At 31.0% G+C, this 21,602-nt stretch overlaps 2 protein-coding genes across 6 annotated transcripts; one reads left to right on the top strand and one right to left on the bottom strand.

Moving 5' to 3' along the window:
* Window positions 1-29: 29 nt before the first annotated feature.
* Window positions 30-12,907, bottom strand: LOC103827952 (pentatricopeptide repeat-containing protein At5g43790). The gene has a single exon (XM_033272772.1). The coding sequence runs from the start codon at window positions 1,633-1,635 to the stop codon at window positions 169-171; it is 1,467 nt and encodes a 488-aa protein (XP_033128663.1). The 5' UTR covers window positions 1,636-12,907; the 3' UTR covers window positions 30-168.
* A 2,992-nt stretch (window positions 12,908-15,899) lies between these two features.
* On the top strand, window positions 15,900-21,593 carry LOC103827949 (protein argonaute 10). Of its 5 annotated transcripts, XM_009103513.3 has the most exons (18): window positions 16,300-16,681; window positions 16,941-17,448; window positions 17,579-17,790; window positions 17,865-18,148; window positions 18,235-18,344; window positions 18,413-18,775; window positions 18,851-18,958; window positions 19,048-19,242; window positions 19,344-19,503; window positions 19,612-19,733; window positions 19,825-19,962; window positions 20,048-20,190; window positions 20,270-20,332; window positions 20,408-20,471; window positions 20,564-20,699; window positions 20,777-20,850; window positions 20,955-21,081; window positions 21,164-21,363. In XM_009103513.3, exons 1-18 carry the CDS (start codon window positions 16,674-16,676, stop codon window positions 21,361-21,363), a joined length of 3,015 nt encoding a protein of 1,004 aa, XP_009101761.1. In that variant the 5' UTR covers window positions 16,300-16,673. The 5 variants fall into 5 exon arrangements, with proteins under 5 accessions (XP_009101762.1, XP_009101763.1, XP_033128233.1 ...); XM_009103514.3 differs by lacking the exon at window positions 16,300-16,681 and adding an exon at window positions 15,900-16,145 and having other exon boundaries at window positions 20,270-20,471; window positions 21,164-21,593; XM_009103515.3 differs by having other exon boundaries at window positions 16,282-16,525; window positions 20,270-20,471; window positions 21,164-21,593.
* Window positions 21,594-21,602: the final 9 nt, after the last annotated feature.

Here is a 21,602-nt window from a genome sequence, read left to right as displayed (position 1 = left end):
ATCGAATATTTTCCAACCATCTACACTAATTATAAAACTATTTTGTAATAGTTTTGGGATACACGTATCGAGTTGTCAACATGCGTTTTCTAATCAACAAGTTCTAAATTCAAATAAATAGGCAAATTAAAGCAAACTCAAAATGAACTGTGGTATAACTGTACTTAATTAATTACTAGTACTAATCCCTGGAGATTTATTAACACGGTGGTCTTTCATAAGTTCCCGGGTCTTCTCCACGTCATCCCAACGGTTCATTCCGGCATAAATATTCGACAAAAGCACATACTTTCCGCTGTTTTCAATTTCTAACCCCAACAAATTCTTTAGCGCAATTTCACCCCTCTCCAAGTCACTGTGGACTTGAGCTGATCCAAGAAACGATCTCCACAACATCGCGTTGGGCTTCATCGGCATCTTCTTGATGCATTCTTCAGCTTCTTCCAGCCGTCCGGATCTTCCAAGTAGATCAACTAAACATCCATAGTGCTCAACCTTAGGCTCGATTTTATAAACGGCTTTCATCGAGTCGAAAATTTGAAGACCCTCGTCCACTAGACCCGAGTGCGAACATGCGGATATGGTCACCAGGAATGTAGCTTCGTCCGGGGCTAGTCCTTGGGAGATCAAGTTCTTGTAAAACCCGATAGCTTCTAGGCCAAACCCGTGAACCGCTAAACCGCGGATCATTGCGTTGTAACACAACGTATCTCTCTGGCGCATTTCATCGAACACTTGGCGTGCGAAACTCAAACATCCACATTTAGAGTAGAGGTCGATAAGAGAAGTTCCAACGAACTGGTTAAGAGACAGATTAGTCTTCAAGAGATACACATGAGCCCATACTCCTCCACAAAGACTACCTAAACCCGCACAAGACTTCATCAAAGCTACAAGAGAAACCTCGTTCGGTCTCACACTACTTCGCATATTAACGAACAACCTCAAACACTCCTCGAGATCAATCTCACCTTCTCCTTCGTTGGAGCTAGCGTACGCAGCGAGAAGGGTGTTCCAAGTAGCTAAATCCGGTTCTGTAATTCGATCGAACAGGGACCTAGCTACTCTCAGTTTCCCGCAATTGGCGTAAAACCCAACCAACGCAGCTTGCACAAACCCATCATGAGTAACCGGTTCGAGAAGTTTCAGCACATGGGCATGAAGAGCCCTTCCACGGCGATGCCACCGAGGGTGAAAGCCCGATGCTTTGAAGAGAGAAGGGAACGTGAACTCGTTGGGTCTCGAAATCTGAGCGTAGAGAGAAAAGGCGAGATGGGTTTGAGTGGATTGGTGAGTGGAGACGATGGAGGAGATGAGGGTGTTGTAGAGGAAGACGGAAGGGTTGGAGATGCGGCGGAAGATAGAGAGAGCGTAGGGTAAGCAGAGGGTGGAGGATAAAAGAAGCAGCTTGCTCAGAGGAAACGTGTGGTGAGAGAGGCCGATTGTGAGGAACTGTCCGTGGATTTGCTTGAGATTCTCGCGGGTTTTGCATTTTGATATCAGGTTTAAGCATCGGTGATTCTTGCTTGTGCTTGGAGATGTCATAGTACTTGAGAAAGAGAGGTTAGGGGAAGGAAGTAGCAGAAGGTTTAAGGGGCTGTCGGAGAAAATAGTGTATTTATGGGCCTCATTCATAGCCTTTGCGATATCATTTGATGGGCCAACGCTATAGTCAAGCCAAATTAAAACTCAAGTCCAAACTGTCATTGACTGGACCTGCTGAAGCCTAAATAGAGAGACCAGTGAGAAATTTTTGGACAAGAAGATATGATGAGGCAAGTAGTGTCTTAACATATCACTTTCTTAACTATGGACTACATTGACTCTATTCGTTGACATCAATAGTGAAATATATGTCTGCAAGTATAAAGTGGGGACACAAGGAGGTCCGCTTCATTAACATCGTGTCCCTTTTGCAATGGTAGAGAGTAGTTATGAGAAGCAAGCAACAACATCAATGTAGCAATGATAGAGAGTAGTTGTGAGAAGCAAGCAACAACATCAATGGATATGAAAAACAGAAAAAAGATAACGAATGAGCACCCAAAAAAAATTACTAGACATAAGTTTCCAAGAAGATCTTAAGCTCGACCTAGACTGGAAGATGAAGCAGTCCAAAGAAATGGGGCAGAGAGATTGCGGTTTGGTTCCAGAAATGGAAAGCCATGTGGAAGAACACACAGCTCAAGCATCTCTACGAGAAATAAGAGAGAATAGTTTGAGCTCAACAGCTCTTTGTTTGATAAGTTAGCTAAATCAGCTCCATGTTTCATCTCTAGCTTACCTCCATGGTAATGACCATGTTCAAATTTATTCTAATGATATATTTGATATTGTTTGCGGTTGTAATTGCTTTTTTGTTCAGTGTATTTTTTCTTGATTAGCTTCGAAGATTAGAGAAAGAGAAATTCTTTGGGATATACCGAAATTTTTTTTTGTCACAAATATAGACCTTAAAAATAAAAATGACTAATATAAACTTAAATGTTTTATAAAAAAAATAGATATACATGTATACCTCTAGAGTTAATTAATCTATACGGTCACGTGACCAAATTTGTTTACGATAAAGTTTCTGATTGGCTAGCTCACGTAGTTTGATTGAACAAACCAGTTTGAGTTAATCAAAATTTTAAATTAATAGAAAAAAATAGCTTTGGAGTTTGAACATTAATGAGGGATGGTATTGAATCTGAAATTTGAAATGATTTGATTTTAGTGAGTTTTTAGATGATTTTAGGTTAATATTAGAATTTGGTGTGAGTTTTGTTAAACAACTCTAGAATCTTATCTAAAACTATGAGATCTGAATTTTTATTTTATAACTAAGAAACCTCTTTCAAACACCCTTAAAATATATAAAGCACTCTAAAATTTCCAACTTAAATTTTGTTCAATAACAGTTGATTTCAGAGTATTTTATAAAATGACAAGTTCAATAACACTAAATTTTAAAATGTTTTTTTAAATCCTCATCTGAATAACGGAAAATTTGTCATTTTTATACAAATCCTCTGAAACTCTTACTTGAATACACTTCCTACATGTCTATATGTGTTACTGATGAATATTAGCATACGCTGTATTAGATTCCATTAACTTATTAAAGGCCCATATTTTGCTTATTTAATCTAATATCAAATCCACTAGAGGTTTGGAAACCATAATTTCAAAATATTTAGTGTGCATTCTCCTTAAACTGGGCATTAAGTATTAGCTATATGCAAAGCCCAAGTGTTGCCAAAAAGAAAAAAAGAAAAAATGAGGCAAAATCAAATTGATTTTCTTTCAGTATAGTTTTATTTAACTCGGTATAATGATTTGAAACTGTTTTATATTTTTAGTGATTTTTATTTCTAAGACATTATATAAAATTGAAGCGATATTGTATAAATATGTTTGTATGATATGAATTGTTATGATTTTAGATGATTGTAGTGGACGGTACGGATTGATCCGTTTGTGGACAACTTTTTTCTTTGTTCGCCATTCTCTGATTTTGGTACATTTTGGTGCAAATATATGTTGAAATATACTAGTTTGTCCAGTTCTCAAATTTGCCAGCTGATTAGTTCACATCTCATCCACTATAGCCATGGTTCATTTTTTTGTTTTGGTCTGATCTGGATAACTTCAATTTGAGAAAAATAGAAAAGCAAGTGAAGGTCTCTTTGGAACACCTCAAAGTAAGTTGGTCCCTACAACAAGACAATCACACCTTTTCTCATCTTCAATAAAATAAGAAAATTTATGCATTATTATATCTTCTTTTTATCTTGGTTTATTCTTTTTATAAAAATAATTTCTATGTAGATATAAGACTGATAATTCTTTTTGAACACCTTTAGTGAAAATGATGCATCAAGTCTTCTTCACCTAACTATAGTGCACCTCCACACATGACCCAATAAACGGGCAATTCTCAATCACTAATACCCAAAATATATGTTCATGTATCCTTTCGGTTTAATTATTTGCTTGACATCTCTGTGTTTGTCGGAGTGTACAAAATAAGACATCCCTAACCGTTATATGGTTTGCATCAACCTTTGACCAATCATGGTTTTTAACATATATTTACGTCAAGAACATGTATTTACTGTACATACTGATAGGATCTTAAGTAAGGAGAATAGGAAGATTCTTTTACATTTCGGAAAGTAAACATCATATCGTTTCTTTACAATCCCATGTTCTAATGCAAGTGTTGCTCAAAGACAACTATACGACAAAGCCTGAATTTATTCTCACCGTTTTATAAACAATTTGTGTTTCCAATTTTTAGGCACTTTTGATATCACATTTACTTCAAATAATGTTTTGATGATTTATTCAGTCTTTTTATATAACTTGTTCAAAATTTTGGGAACAGAAATGCACTTTGGGATGCTTTTCACAATGAAAAGCAAAAATATGACTAAAATCAGAGATGATAAAAAGACAGAACCTCTGCAAAGTAACTTGTATAATTTCAATTTACTTTATTATTTTTTCTAGGTTTTCTCATCTCTTTTCTTTTCAAAATCACACAAAAGTAAAGAAATGTAGTTTAATTCCAAACCTGTTCCATGCATGTTTTTTTTTGGTGCAATGTTCCATGCATGTTCTTACAATATCCATACATTTGTCTACTTAAGGAAGGAAAAATTATCATCCTCTTCCCCCCGTAAAATTAAAGATTTCAATGAGAAAATGTTAGTTTGAAAACTATATATATAGATAGATAGTTTTACAAAATTCGATTATTAAAAGAAAAAGTTGTGTGGTAATAAACACAATTTTTACCTTTTATTTGTTAATCTTCAAAAAGCAAAAGCTAAAGTAGAGTGACACAAAAGCTATAAGTGGCAGATTTGCAGATTATACACCGTTTTAGGCCAACTCTGACATCTTTAAATAATTTTTACTCTCAACATTTACTTTTCTACCTCTTCCTATAATCTCTGTTCACACTAAATTTACTGTTAACATGCATCAAACATTTCAATTAATTCGCCCTTCTGACCACTGGTAAAAAGGAAATTTATGGATTTTTTTGTCGATATAAAATTTAAAGTTTATTTCTTCTAAGATGTGAAGTTTTGATGTCGGAAGAAGTATTTATTTATTTATTTTTTTGTCACAGTCGGAAGATGTATTAAGTAATTAAATTGCTGACAAAAAGAAAGTATTTAAACTATTAGGTTAAACTAACAGTAATAGTAAAAATCGGTTGACTAAAGCTTTTTTTTTGAAAAAAAAAACCGGTTAAAGTTCTAAAAAACTCGTTTGACTAAAGTTTCCAGTTTAACTATTTTATGACAATTTTGCCCTTGTTTACTACTGAAATTTCGATGCAAGCTTCTTAATTCAATCTTTCATATAAAGAACACACATGTTAGTATAACTCAGAGAATTAGATTTAGAAATTAAAACTTAGCTTAATGAATTTAAAAAAAAAACGTAAACAAAACAAAAAATTTCCAACGTGCAAGATTTATCGTGCTTGTCAAGTGTGAACTTTCCAAGAAGCAATAAGAAATCAGGGCACCGATAAAAAGATATGGAATTCCCCCCCAGAGTTTACCTTAATCGTAGATTAAATGTCTATTTTGTCGTTTATCCAAATTCTAATAAGCAAACGAAAATAAGAAACATGATAAGTGTTGACCAAACCACGATAAAATGGATTTTTTTCCTACAACCATATATTTTGCTTAATTTGTTTCTTTTCGCATATACACAGGCCATTTTTGAACGCTTCTCTCTTGACCAGTTGAACAACACGTGAAGTTCTTAGAAATGCTAGAAATGTATATAGGCTAAGGTATTGTTAAATGAAAGCATTCTATAAAGAATATAATCCCAGGTTTTTGTATATTTTACTGTATTAAACTAATCAGTGTTTGTTGACAAAAATGAATTTACAATGATGAAACAGTCACACGCGTGCGTTGAGCACGATAGGAATCCCATCGAAGTTCTGCCAACCAAATTTAAAACCTAGGAATTAAATAGAATTATAAGGCCAAGTTATGTAGTTATAGTGCTCCAATGGTCATCCTTAATCCTCTTATAGAGCATCGTATATATCTATCGGTGTATATTCTTATTTGTAGTTTCACCAAGGTTACAAAATTTGCTGACTAGTTCAAATTAAGCACAAAGTTTAGCATATGTATTTTGTATCTACTAGCATCTGTAAACAGTTTAGTATTTTCCGATCTCAAAATTATTTTAATAAGAAAAATAAACCCTAGCATTAACACATGTTTTTGTTTTTAAAATAATACAGAAAATGAAAAGAACTATAAATAACATTCACTAAATGATAAAATGACAATATACTCATATTTGTAAATATATTAAAATAAAAAATTAATCAATTTAAAATTATATAAACAAGAAATTATACGATAAATATATATTTTATACTTAGATTTGAGATTGAATGATTAGAATTTAGTGTTTAGTATTTAGGAGTTGATGATTAAGGTTAAAGTAAGGTTTATAGACATTTAGTTTTTTTTTTCTTGTTTAATGAATGATATTTTAGAAAATTTTATGTGCTATTTGGTGATCAATTTTTTTAATGCTATTTATAAGATGTTTCTTTTTAAAAATATACATTCATTTCAAAATGATTTTTGGAAGGAATTTTAGAAACCAGTTTGCATTCATTTACGTCCAACCCATTCGACAGCATAAACGACGTTTGTTATGTAAACTGTTATTTTCTAACATTCTGTTATACAAACTGTTTTTCTTGTATGGATACTTTTATTTATCTCTCTGGCATCAGTTTTGCGGACAAAGCAGCACAAAGAGACCGGAAGGAAAGTAATGCTCGACCCAGTATATTTCTAAAAATATGTTTTCAGTGGTATATGCCAAACACATGCGAAAACTAATGATTTGTGATTTTTAAATTTATCTTTTGAGTTATAAAAATCACAATTTTGTCATCTTTCGGAATTTGAAAACAATCATTAGAAATAAAACAAAAGATACGTCACTCCAAAACAAACCATGCCCATAACCTATAGCTACCACCATGACCAAACTAACAAGCTATATGGTATTACAGGGCTCGAAGGGTAAAAATAGTTTAAGCGTTACAGAAAAAATATCAAGTGAGATGATAAAGGCAGATTAAGTAGATTAAATACTTCATTACACTTTTAAATAGTAAAATCAGTTCAAATAAAACAAATTATATATTTAAATAATAAAATTACAATAAAAATCAAAATACATAAATATAAAAATACAATTCATAAATAACAATAAATATTACATTAAATCCATGTTATGACAATTTTAAAATCACAATATAAAAACTCTTAACAATTAACGAAATATATATATTTTCCATTAGTATGCATTTTAAATTATAATTCTATATATTTCCTAATACATATTATAATTAAAACCACACATATTATATAAATATATTAATTTAAATAAATTAAAGAAATTATATGACCAAAATAAAAAAGAGATAAGTAGATGATGATAGTTTTTGTATTGTTAAAATTGTGAGTAAATTAAACAGAAATATGTTACCTATAGAAACAAAATTATATATATTTTTAATTAGATTTAATTTAGCTTATTTTGTATATTTTATGAAATATTTATAAATTAAACCTATATTATATAATTTTGATTTCGTAATAAAAAGTCTACAAATAAATCTTGGTATCAAGAAAATATAATTATGTTTTCCTTAAAAAATAAACAGTATTAGCAAAAGGACTAAAATATTATTAAAAGAAAAAACAGTTCAAAAAAAATTGACTAAAATAAATTTTAAGAATCACATATTTACATTAGCATATACGCTAGCGTTATTAGCGATCACATTATATGCACAATATAACTAGGGGAATTGCTTTGAATGCTCTGAATTGGTTATCACTTTTTCAAAAATACATTCAATCAAAATATCATAACATTTGAGTTTATGGTTTTATGATTATTGTTTGAGTTTATGATTTTATGATTATTGTTTAAGGTGTAGTATTTTAGGAGGTGGAGTTGGTTTATAAAATTTTATAAATTTTTATTAAACATTTATAAATAATTTGTTAGAGTTAATTTAATCTAGAGTAATTTCTTAAAATATCCTAAATTGACTACTATTTTTGAAAAATACATTCAGTCAAAATATCCTAACATTGTGATTATGGTTTAGTGGTTATTGTTCAATGTTTAGTATTTAAGAGTTGAGATTGGATTTATAAACTTCAGTAAATGTTTCTTAAATATTTATAAATGATTTAAGAGAGTTAATTTAATCTCTTTAATCACAAATTTAAGAGAGTTTGAATCATTTGACTATGTATTCATCGAAGCATCAACATCAAATATATGTGATGAGTTTCATGACAAAAGGGGTCTATAAGATCTCCACAATTCAATTACAGTAAAACTTCTATAAATTAATTATATTGAAACTACACTAAAACTATATTTTTTATTAATTTATATAGATATTAATTTATCGATATACTAATTGAACTAAAAACTCAATTTGAGACTTTAAAATTATATTATTTTATAGAGATTTTTAGTGTATATTAATTTATAGAGTATTAATTTAAATGATGAACGAAACAGTGAAGTAGTTATCTTTTTCAGTTAAAAAAACAACAGTTGTTATCTACATGTTTATAGGCTTTGAATGGTAACCAGCTTTTCGCCCCGCCCCGCAGTTAACAGTAACAACAATCTCTATATACTATATATCTATATATTTTTATAATTGTTAGAACAACACCGCAATTAAACCGTTTATCTCACACCGCTCAATCGGCAGTCACCATTCGGAGCCATAATGATCGCTATAGGTTTTCCAAAGTAGACACTTGACCCTTCTATGCTCTAGAGAATATTTATTTATGCTATGCATATCATTTACTTTGAAGTCCAAAATTGACATCAACTACTGTGCACTCAGCATGGACTATGTACTCTCTTCTATATATAAATATATCATTTATGAGTTCTATATCTTAATTTAATTTATATAAATATTTAACTCTTTGTACAGAGAAAAATAGATAACATACATACATTTTCTCTCTATTTTATTCTATCTATTTTTTTCTTCATATTCAATACCACATTCTCAAAATACACCATAAATCCTAGCACTTCCTTTATATTTTGTAATATAAGAAAACTTTATTAAGTTTTTATAATTTTCTTTGTTTCAAGTTTTTTTTTTATAATTTTCTATCTATTATAATTATAAATGATTTTTTTTAGTTTTTAATATGGGAAAATTTGGAAAAATACTTTTAAATAGGATTGTATTGTGAAAACTACACCATTTATTATTCTTTTTGAAATCTACACTTAATTATCTATGAAATGACTAAATTAACCTAATTAGCAACTTTGCACTAACTTTAATATTCAAATTGAAATAATATTTAAACTGAAATTATTGTTTATGACAATAAAAAAGTAGATACATTTCATAAACGAATGATATTTAATAATAAATAAATTACTTATATCTATCTATATCTTCTTAAATCGAGAGAAGTTTAATGGTTCTTTTTCTCTTAGCATCTATCAACTCCGGTTAATTTTCAGTGGTCATGTTTATCTATTTTTTTGTTTTTTTTTTGAAAAATGGCTTGTTTATCTATTTTGTTATTAGGTAAAATTTCCATGGTCATCGTTTCTAGTTTTCTCGGGATTCAACAGTTTAATTCCGCTTAGTGTTTTTCTTAGGTAGAAGTCACATGCTCATCTTCTATATTCTACCTTTTTAATATATATATATATTCATATCTTTCTTTTTCCTTGCCACATAGCTCTTCAAGAGAATGTTGCATACATGTGTGGTGTATCGTATCCGATCAGTTGAAAAGAAAATGTAAATTCATATCTCTACTCGCTTGAAGAAAATTCTCAAAGCAGAACAATCTTCTTATTTCTCCGGAACATCCGCCAATACTTGCTTAGATAGCAAAGAATATAGAACTTCCTTTCCAGAAAAAACAAGTGATGAACAAAAAACAAACATGCTTATCTTTACATTTTTACCAAACAAAAACAAACAAATACGCTCATCAAGTTTAACCAAAATATCGAATAAAAGAAACAAGTCTTTGAGATCGCAAGGGAAGGATCTCCATTAGCAGCAGCCTTGACTTTGGTCCAGAAGCATGAGGAATCTTTGAAAGAGAAAACAAAAGCAAAATTTGATCAAGCAAGTAATTCAGTAGAAAGTAATCAGCCTCCCTCAGGTGGTGTCACATTATTTAGAAATGGTTAAAATTTTAGTAGAAAAATGCCAACAGAAATTTTATATATAGAACTGATTTCACTTGAAAACAATTTTCAAATAATTAAAAAGTTACGTAATTATAAATTTAAGTATGCTTAATCATTATTAGTTTCATCTCAAATAAATTAATATAATAAGAATATTAATTATTTTGGATTTTATTTTTATTTATTTATTGTGGGTCAAAATTGTCTCATCACATATAATTAAGTATAGTTTTCAAATTTATTCAAAAACGGTGTATTCTCCAAATTTCAAAACTTAAATAGGGTATTTTGCAAAATATCCCTTTTAATATCTACATGTAACCGTCTACACAACTAAAAGTTAAAAAGAAACAACTTTTGATTTAAGAGATATAAAGTTATCGAAAGCTGTAAAACATCATATATTATCTTTAAAATTTTCACAACCGTTACTATTCGCTATAATTTAATAATTTAACATATAAGATGTTAAAAATTATTGATGACGAATAATTGCAATTTTACCCATTTTTGAAAAAAAATGAACAATTTGTTTTTCCATTTTGACAAGCATATTACACTCTCTATTATACATGTTTAATTGCATATTTAGTAGAAGTTAAAGTAAGTTTTTCTTTATTATTATAGTTTATGAAGAATGAAAGTTCTGGTTCTTAGATTTATAATCTGTTACTATACTAAGTATGTAAGTTAGCCAGGATAAATATTGCAATATGTTCATTTGTTGTAGTTATTGGTTTGATGTTGTTAAGATAATAATTACGTTAGCATATTAATTGGAATACCAATGGGGTATATTCAATATAATATCTGAGGTGATCTAATTTTTAATGGAGTTTTAGATGATTTTAATAAGTTGTAGAGGTTTAAGTAATTTTTGTTAAACCATTTTAGAATATAACCTAAAATTATGGGATATGAATTTAAATTATTTTAACTAAAAAACTCCACCCAAACACCCTAACATCATCTGAAAACTTTAATAAAACTCCACAACTTAAAATATTTTCAATAACAGTGGATTTTTGAGTACTCTACGAAATGTTAAGTTCAATAACAGTGAATTTTAAATGAGTTTTTAAAATTCATGTTTGAATAAAATTTGATTTGTCATTTTAATATAAATCACCTAACATTCAATAATAGTGAATTTTAAATGAGTTTTTAAAATTTTAGTTATAAAATAATTTGGACAATCTTTATACATTGTGGATGACTGGATGTTCACTTTTATATTAAAATTAGTTTCTAAAAATATTAAAATACAAAAATTAAAATTTATGCGGCCAATTAATATAAAATCCAAAATATTAAAATTATATACAATGTAAATCAAGGTCATTTAATTTAAATACTTTTTATTTTCAGTCTTTAAGGTTTAGACCTAAGAAACTAAATTTATTTGTCCAACCAATGAATTTATATATTATATTTACTTATATTATTAGAAATATGTATTGTATACTTATCATGAAAACTATATTTTGTATGCTACACAAATTTTCTTGTGACAAAAATATATAAATTTATTAATTTTTATATAAAATTATATTTAATAAATATATATATATATATATATGTTTAGTTCATTTTATTTAAAGTATTAAACAAAATAATGACTAGCATTCACATAAACAATAATGTCTTAAGGGAATTTCCATTATATTTTATTTTGTAGTCTGAATTCTGTTTAAAAGTAAAATCTTCTCTAATTTTATTTTATCTATGATTTTAAAATATAATAAACTGAATTTTTAAATAGTTGTTTTTATTTATTATTTTTATTCAAACATAGTCTATGAGTGAAAAGAAAATTTTATTTTATATAAAACAATCTCTTTAGATAATTGTATTGTGAGTTGACACAAAAAAAAGATAATTGTATTCTGAAAGAATAAAATGATACATTGAAAATGATTTAAATATTAATAATACTGTATATATATCATTTGATCGACATAAAAAATATCAAAACTCTGTGGTCAGCTTTCCCTATTAGTCCAACAATGTCATCATTATTTATCGCAAAATTTTGGAATATTTTTACACTTTTTTTATTGTTGCCAACAAGTACTTTGATAACTTGCTACAAAAAAAAGTTCTTTTTAACAAAAGAGGTAAAATACGTTCGTCGTGATCATGATCGATCTCACGGCCAACGTTTTTCTTGTAGGCACTAGTGAAGTAGGGGTCCACCTGAGGTGTATCTTACTTCGCCTGGAAGTTCTTCTACTTGATTATACACACCAATCACAAATCATAACCTTTTTTTTATCATAACCAATTACATCCCTTATAAAATCATTTCTACGTTTTCATTCTATCCCCTACATATTTTTAGTTGCTACATGTTATCACTAACATAATTATTAGATTTTTTTAAAGAATAAGTTGGTACATATAAATATATATTATACTTTTATAGAATTAACTATTAAATTGATTAGTAGTGTACAAAAACTATTCTCAATTATTTCTTTAAATAAAACTATCGACTTATATAATATGAAAACATATATATGACAATTAATGATTATGAATAATATTTTTGATAATAATTTTTGTATCATTTCTCTTTTTTAATTTATATTATTAAAATAAATTAAATAATCACATTAAACATATAATAAAAATATGTTTTTTCTTTGTGTTATATTTTGATTTTTAAAAAATAATTAAAAATTACTAAAAATATTAAAAATCGCACATTGAAAATTTTGTGATCAATGGTTTTACCTTTTTTGTTCAAGCAAGATACAAATGATCATAAATCGTATGAATATGAAGTCTCATTAATAAATATTCATATTATATATATATCATTTAAATTAAATTATATTATAAAAATAGTAAAATATGTTAATTTCAAAATTTGCATTGAATAATTATTAAGATTTTTATTTTTTATTTTTTAATTTGTTTTGATAAATCTCACATTAAAAGTTTTGTGGTTAACAATTTAAAGTTTTGTCACAACAGATATACAAATGTTAATAAAATCAAATGAGAAGAAAGTATCAATAATAAATATTTATATACTATAGATATATATGCCAATATCAATAAAGTTTAATTATATACCATATAAAGTAATTAAAATGATTGTTTTAATTTATTTACCAAAAATATGATTGTAAATAATATCACTAAAGTTTAATTATGTTATTTAGTTGATCAATGGGAGGATTAAACATAGTTAATGTTTTTGACATCTACATCAATTTTTAGATTATTGGAAATAAATTTGTAATGTTAACTAGATAACATAATTAAATTAAAAAAATGTTGCTATGCATTATATATGCTTCCTGTAACTAAGTATATATTAATTTAGTCTGCATGACAGGACCATCTAATTATATGAGTCTATGATTAATTACTGCTTACATATTTGTTACTGATTATAGGTCGGCTATAGTGTTTTTCTTTTGCATACAACTCTGCGCTATGTAGACACTGAGTGCATCATGATGCCATATAATAATTAATAGGTGATGTATATAGTTTGAATTTATAAGGAACAAAAAAAACACTTCTCTGCGTAACTTGACCATTTACTATTAGCGAGAATGACACATCTCTTTTGTTGTAGAGATGAAATGTGCAAGAACGTTACATTTTCTCCCATCTGCTGCAAAGAAAAACATAATATACCATAATACCAACCGCTGCATATCACGCTCGAGTCACTTGAGCAAGTTACTATAAAGAAATACATTTTATAGTAGATTAAAAATTTATAGGCCGGTGGTTGTTCGTATATTAAAATTTTAACTCCTCGTACTAGAGATCCATTAAACCGCTCAGCTTATAACGATATCTTTGTATCCAGATCTCGAACTTATTATATCAAACTATCTTGTTATCTTCTTAATTACAATCTACAAAATTACGGTTACAAGATACTGGTTGCCTTGTTACATTATTAAAATTCTAGTAAATTGTAAGCTACATTTTTGGACTTAAATTACAAGTTGATTCTCACTACTTTTGTCAGTCATCATGTGTGAAGTCATATGTTATGTAAGGCAATTCTTTTTTGCTTGAATAATTAAGACCAATTCCAACGAAACACTAAAATATCAAATTTGGTGCAATTTCATTTATAATAAGACACAAAAATGATATAATTCCAATAAATTTGGTGTAATATAAATAAAATCACATCAAAATTAGTATAACACTATTTATCACGTCAAATATTTAAATATATATATTTTATTATATTTTATCTAATAGTATAGTTCAATTATATTATTAACTAGTTCAAATTTGTAATTAAACATAATATATTGCATTATTTGTATTTTTTATATATAATATTGTTAAAAAATAGAAACGTAAATAAACATTATGAACATAATAATACCTTAGTGTGATAAAATAATCATTTATCAATAAAAATAATAAATATATATATATATTATTAAAATTGAAAACATCAAATAATATATAATATTATTTTTGGTGTAAATATTAATATTTTAGTTGGAGATAACAAAACGAAAATGACACTAAAATACTAACTTTGATATAATTTCAACACCAAATTTGATGTTGCGATTGAAGATGTTTTAATTATGTAAGACAACAGATAATCAATCAAACACTACAAAAAATGGTTAAAATGACAATTTCAAACTTTTGTTTTGTCGCCAAAAATGAAGTTTATTAAGAAATTATTTTGCTGCTACAAAAGTTCAATATGATATAGTGTATAAGTGCATATATAAATTTCCTACCGTGTTAACAACAATATTGATGTTAATAGTAAAATAGCTTACATAATTTTGCTCAGCTCGGTTTAAAAAATGGATGGACATTTGATATTGGTTTTATGATTTATATAAAATAAAGAACATAAAAGAAGGAAACAATAAAGGAGGAAAACAAAAGGAGAGAGGGTGTAGAGTCATGAAATGGGGTCAGCAGAAAGAAAAGAGAAGAGACTGCAAGTTCGAATTATTCCTTCTTCCGTGTGTGTTATCATTTGCTTTTATTATTTTCAAAATGTAGACATTAAATCTTTTATCTCCCTATCTACATATAAATTATTATACATCTTTATGTACATTGCGTTAGTGGTGGTACTAACGGACCACAAAGAAAGAAAGTGGCCATGAAAGCTTAAGCAGAGCTGCAATAAGCTGACACATATGAAATCTGTCTAAACATATCCAAGAAAATCTAATTCAATAAATATGTACAAATGGTCACAAAATAGTAAAAGGATGTAATCATGTAAAGTGGGCATGCTCAAGTCGTTTTCTCTATTAACTAAAACCCAATTTTGAAGGTTTTAATAAACACTGTGGGAATCACACTGGATAATAGTATAATACAAAAAGTGTGTAATTGATCACTAACGTCCATAATTAACTAAATGCTGCGGCCAAAATTAAATACATTTGTGCTAAGTAAAAAGAAGAAATTTGTACTTAAACGAAAATAATTAGGAAAAGTGTATAAACATAGAAATACACTTTTTTCTTAAAAAGATTAATTATTAAGAAAGTGAAAGGAAAAGGAAACAAAAAAAGTGAAGAGTGAAGAAAGACTGATGAGAGAGAGAGAGAGGCTGGAAGAGAGAAAGCTTTACACGTGATTTTAAAGACACCAAAGCCCCAAAAGCAAACCTCTTTTGCATGCGTCTTTAAAGAAGAGCAAAAATAATAAAAAGAGCTTCTTTTTCAATTTCTACATCACAATCTCATCCTTTTATCTTCCTCCTCTCCTCCTTCATCGACATCATCATTCATTACACACTCCCTTCTCCTTCGTCTTCTTCTCAGAATTTTTTCTACACATTGATAGGAAAGCTATAATCTTTTGCGTCACTCAATCTTCTGAAGCAGCAATCTTTTCATTGGTTGGTGAGTGTTTCTCTGCTTTATATGTTTATTTTACTGTTTTTGTTTTTCATTAATATTAGCGGACGGGTCATTTTCTCTCCGTAGCAATTAATTCAAAGTTATGTTTTATTTTATAAAAAATAAAAATTCTCTTGGGGGAGATATTGATATTTCCACTGCTCTTTTCGATGTTTATTCCTTCCCTTTGTTCACTTGCTCTCTCTCTCCCTCTCTCAACAATTCACAGCAACAACAAAAATAAAAAAAAAAGCTACGATTTTTGTTTCCCTCTTGGCTTTGTAGTTATCTGTTTGGGGTCATCCATATTTTGCTCCGGGATCTCATTTTCCGGTTTCGAATAGAGACAAAAGCTTAAAGCTTCCTCCGGTTTTGTCTTCTGGGTACTCCCAATCTTCTCTTTAAAGCTTCAATCTTTTGTCTTAATGGAACAGCAATAAAAAAAAAATCTTCTGGGTTTTTGTTTCTTGGTCTCTTCACTGGTTTCTTGTCTCTCTCTTGAGAGAAGAACTATAGGCCCTGTGTCTGTGTATGTGCAGGTTACATTTTTTTTACTTCTTCTTTCAAACTTTGTAATAATAGCATCAAACAACAACTGAAACATGTAAACTGTGACTAAAAAGTTATATATTTTTTTTAATTTACTTATTACTGTTTATTTTTTTTTCAAAGTTTTGATTGTAATTTTTAACCTATAAAACACCATCATGGTTTCTGGATATTTTCTGTATTTAATGCAATCTGACAAATGGGTTTTTCGATTTAAATTTGTTTTCTTTCTTACTCATGATTTTGCAGGTTGGATAAAGACAAGAAGAGATCAGTTTTTTGTTTCATTCATTCCTTTTGTAGTGGAAACCGGAAGAGAGAAGAAAGAATGCCGATTAGGCCAATGAAAGAAACCTCAGAGACTCATTTACTCATCAAACCCAAGCATCTCCCCAAAGCCGTGCAAAACGCTAAAGCCCCTCCTACTCCGACCCAAGCTTCTTCACCTTCTCCTCCGTCCAAGAACCGTAGCCGGAGGAGAAACCGCGGTGGTCGAAAATCAGACCAAGGAGATGTCTGTATGAGGCCTAGCTCCCGTCCTCGCAAACCGCCGCCTCAGAACGCTGCTCCCGTCGCCGCCGTCTCCGGCACCGAGATAGTCGCCGTGAACCATCAGATGCAAATGGGTGTTCGTGGGTCGAGTAAAAACTCAAACTTTGCGCCGAGACCTGGGTTCGGACAGCTTGGAACTAAATGCATCGTCAAAGCTAACCATTTCCTCGCTGACTTACCGACCAAAGATCTGAGTCACTACGATGTAAGTCTTCATATTTAATGTTCTGTAATGAGAAAATTAAAAAAAAAAAAAAGCTTCAAACTTTAGTCTAATAATGCAACAGGTCCCTTATCTTATTAAATATTGTTTATGTGTCCTTTAACCTTTGCAGGTTACAATAACTCCTGAAGTGTCATCAAAAAGTGTGAACAGAGCCATCATTGCTGAGTTAGTGAGACTATACAAAGAGTCTGAACTCGGGTCGAGACTTCCTGCTTACGACGGCCGGAAAAGTCTTTACACCGCCGGAGAGCTTCCTTTCACTTGGAAAGAGTTCGCTGTTAAGATCTTCGATGAAGACGATGGTATCATCAATGGCCCTAGGTAAGAGTTTTTTTTCTTCACTTACTCGAGTGATATTGTTTTTATTTGAATATTTTTTGTATGGATTTTGGTAGAAGGGAGAGATCGTATAAGGTGGCTATCAAGTTTGTGGCACGGGCCAATATGCATCATTTAGGCGAGTTCCTAGCTGGTAAACGCGCGGATGGACCGCAAGAGGCGTTGCAGATTCTCGACATTGTACTCAGGGAGCTGTCTGTTAAGAGGTTCTGTCCTGTCGGAAGATCGTTCTTCTCGCCTGATATTAGAACACCGCAGCGACTTGGTGAAGGGTTACAGTCATGGTGTGGGTTTTACCAGAGTATTCGACCTACACAAATGGGTTTATCTCTTAACATCGGTAAATAAAGTTTTAACTAACTTTAAAGAGATTTTTACTGTATTGTACTTATGTACCTTAATGTTCTCTCTTTTTTTACTTTGTAGACATGGCTTCAGCTGCGTTTATCGAGCCTCTTCCTGTGATAGAGTTTGTAGCACAGCTTCTCGGGAAAGATGTCTTGTCAAAGCCATTATCTGACTCTGATCGTATTAAGGTACAATGCTCTTCATCACATCACATAGTATCAAGTCCTGTTTTCTTAATATTTGGTGATTGTAACAGATCAAAAAGGGTCTCAGGGGAGTGAAAGTAGAGGTCACTCATAGAGCAAACGTGAGAAGGAAATACCGTGTTGCGGGTTTAACGACTCAACCGACAAGGGAGCTCATGTTTCCAGTTGATGAGAACGCTACGATGAAGTCGGTTATTGAGTATTTTCAAGAGATGTATGGGTTCACGATCCAGCACACGCATTTGCCGTGTCTTCAAGTGGGAAACCAGAAGAAGGCGAGCTATTTGCCAATGGAGGCATGCAAAATCGTGGAGGGACAACGGTACACAAAAAGGTTGAACGAGAAGCAGATTACTGCTCTTTTGAAAGTTACATGCCAGAGGCCAAGGGACAGAGAAAACGACATTTTAAAGGTAATCAATCTTTCTATCTTTTTTTTTTTTGTTTTTTGTTAGGATTAATCTTTGGTTTTGGGTAATGTATTGAAGACGGTGCAACACAACGCGTATGATCAAGATCCATATGCTAAGGAGTTTGGTATGAATATAAGTGAAAAGCTAGCTTCTGTTGAAGCTAGGATCCTTCCAGCTCCATGGGTAAAATACCAACACTACTTACCAAATAAATATATGGAATTGTTCTCAAGCTATGATACTGTTATGCTAATCTTTGCTTACTACCACAGCTTAAGTATCATGAGAATGGGAAAGAAAAGGATTGCCTTCCGCAAGTGGGTCAATGGAATATGATGAATAAGAAGATGATCAATGGGATGACGGTGAGTAGATGGGCCTGTGTTAACTTCTCACGCAGTGTTCAAGAAAATGTTGCTCGTGGGTTTTGTAATGAACTTGGTCAGATGTGTGAAGTCTCTGGCATGGTAATAATATAACACTCTTGTCTCTTTATTTCTTGCTGCTTTTTAACTGGGATTTTTTTTTCTTATCATAACACATTTTGTTTTCGTTTGTTTTATTCTAGGAGTTTAATCCGGAGCCTGTGATACCAATATACAGCGCGAGGCCTGATCAAGTTGAGAAAGCTCTAAAGCATGTTTATCACACTGCTATGAACAAAACCAAAGGCAAAGAGTTAGAGCTTCTCTTGGCCATTTTACCTGATAACAACGGTTCACTCTACGGTATTATCATCATATCTCTACATCCTTAAAACTTCAACCATTTTCGTCTTTTTTGAGTATGATTAAAATGAAAACGAAATGCTTTTTTTCTTTTGGGGTAAATCTCAGGGGATCTTAAGAGAATCTGTGAAACCGAGCTTGGTTTGATATCTCAGTGTTGTCTCACAAAACATGTGTTCAAGATTAGCAAACAGTATCTGGCTAATGTATCCCTTAAAATCAATGTTAAGGTGAATTCTTATCACCACAGAATTGAAAAATGTTGAGTTGTTTTTTCAGCGTTATGAATCTCAAAACTGATCTTTCTTACGTTGTTTTCAGATGGGAGGAAGGAACACAGTTCTGTTAGATGCTATAAGCTGTAGGATTCCACTGGTTAGCGACATACCTACAATTATATTTGGCGCAGACGTGACTCATCCAGAGAACGGGGAAGAGTCAAGCCCTTCAATCGCTGCTGTAAAGCTTTTACAACAAATCTTAGTTAGTTAAACATTTTTTTTAATCAAAAAACTCTCTAAACATGGTTTTGCTTTTCCTTTAGGTTGTTGCTTCACAAGACTGGCCTGAAGTGACAAAGTATGCTGGTTTGGTTTGTGCACAAGCTCACAGGCAAGAACTTATACAAGATTTGTATAAAACATGGCAGGATCCTGTACGTGGCACTGTTAGTGGCGGCATGATCAGGTAAAATAAACAAACCGGGATATTTTCAGTTTTTTTTTGGGTTTAATTTGATTCACAAGTTTGCTTTTCTTTTTGACAGGGACCTTCTGATCTCATTCAGGAAAGCAACAGGGCAGAAACCGCTTCGAATCATCTTTTACCGGTCGGTTTCTCATTTACTCATTTTAGTAATAGAAAACTCGCAACGTGTTCTCTCATTGGTATTTTGCTTTTGCAGTGATGGAGTAAGTGAAGGACAGTTCTACCAAGTTTTACTCTACGAGTTGGATGCAATTCGTAAGGTAGTATATAACTAACTTCTTTGTTTTTGTTGTTGTGTTACTTGAGAGATCTTCTTGGTCTTATGTTTACAGCAAAAACGTTTTGTGTTCAGGCATGTGCGTCGCTTGAACCGAATTATCAGCCACCTGTGACATTCATCGTGGTACAGAAGAGGCACCACACCCGTTTGTTTGCTAATAATCACCGAGACAAAAGCAGTACTGACCGAAGCGGAAACATCTTACCTGGTCAGTTCTCTCTTTGAAAGAAAAGATCATCATAACATAACTACCTCACTAACTGTTTCTTTACCGCCTTCTCTCAGGTACGGTAGTTGACACTAAGATATGTCATCCTACTGAATTCGACTTCTACCTTTGTAGCCACGCTGGTATACAGGTACGAACAAGATTAGCTAATAATAATAGTATGGACATTTTTGTGTGTTTAACTATCTATAAAAAAAATGAAACTTATTCTGTGTTTAATTGTATATGATATAGGGAACAAGCAGGCCTGCTCATTACCATGTTCTTTGGGATGAGAACAATTTCACAGCGGATGGTATTCAATCTCTGACTAATAATCTCTGTTATACCTATGCCCGATGCACTCGATCGGTCTCTGTAGGTAAGTGTAACAACGTTTGTTCATTCTTCTTTGAAACCCTCAAGTGAGAAGAACTCTATAATATGTTGTTGTTGTTGTGTAGTTCCTCCGGCGTATTATGCACATCTTGCAGCATTCCGAGCACGTTTCTACATGGAACCGGAGATCATGCAAGATAACGGATCGCCGGGTAAAAAGAATACGAAGACAACAACTGTAGGAGATCATGGTGTTGTTGGTGGCGGTGTGAAGCCGTTACCTGCTTTGAAGGAGAATGTGAAGAGAGTCATGTTTTACTGCTAAATGAAAGACAAGTAGTTTCGTTTGTTATGTTCCTATCCTAGTTCTGCTTTAGGTCTGCTGCTAATGTTTGTAAATAAGTTGGTTCGGCTTAGGGTTCCTTATTTCTAGAGTTGTGTGTTTTAGCTCAGGTTTCGATGATAACGTTTAATGCATTATGTTTTTTCTTAAGGTCTCTGGTTCTACTAAACAGCAGTTGCAAAAGCTTTATCCTTTTTAAGAAGACTGGTTTTTAAAGGAAC

Source organism: Brassica rapa, chromosome A06 (genome assembly GCF_000309985.2).
Source record: "Brassica rapa cultivar Chiifu-401-42 chromosome A06, CAAS_Brap_v3.01, whole genome shotgun sequence".
In the NCBI taxonomy this organism is placed as follows: Eukaryota; Viridiplantae; Streptophyta; class Magnoliopsida; order Brassicales; family Brassicaceae; genus Brassica; species Brassica rapa.
This window is presented reverse-complemented; position numbering and strand designations above follow the sequence as displayed.

What these genes read in the sequence shown, in the direction of transcription:
- LOC103827949 (XM_009103512.3), top strand. An exon ending in AAGATCTGAGTCACTACGAT is followed by an intron (nt 17,449 to 17,578) that starts GTAAGTCTTCAT and finishes TAACCTTTGCAG; the next exon opens with GTTACAATAACTCCTGAAGT. An exon ending in TAACAACGGTTCACTCTACG is followed by an intron (nt 19,504 to 19,611) that starts GTATTATCATCA and finishes GGTAAATCTCAG; the next exon opens with GGGATCTTAAGAGAATCTGT.
- LOC103827952 (XM_033272772.1), bottom strand. Translation starts at nt 1,635, where the DNA reads ATGAATGAGGCCCATAAATACACTATTTTCTCCGACAGCCCCTTAAAC.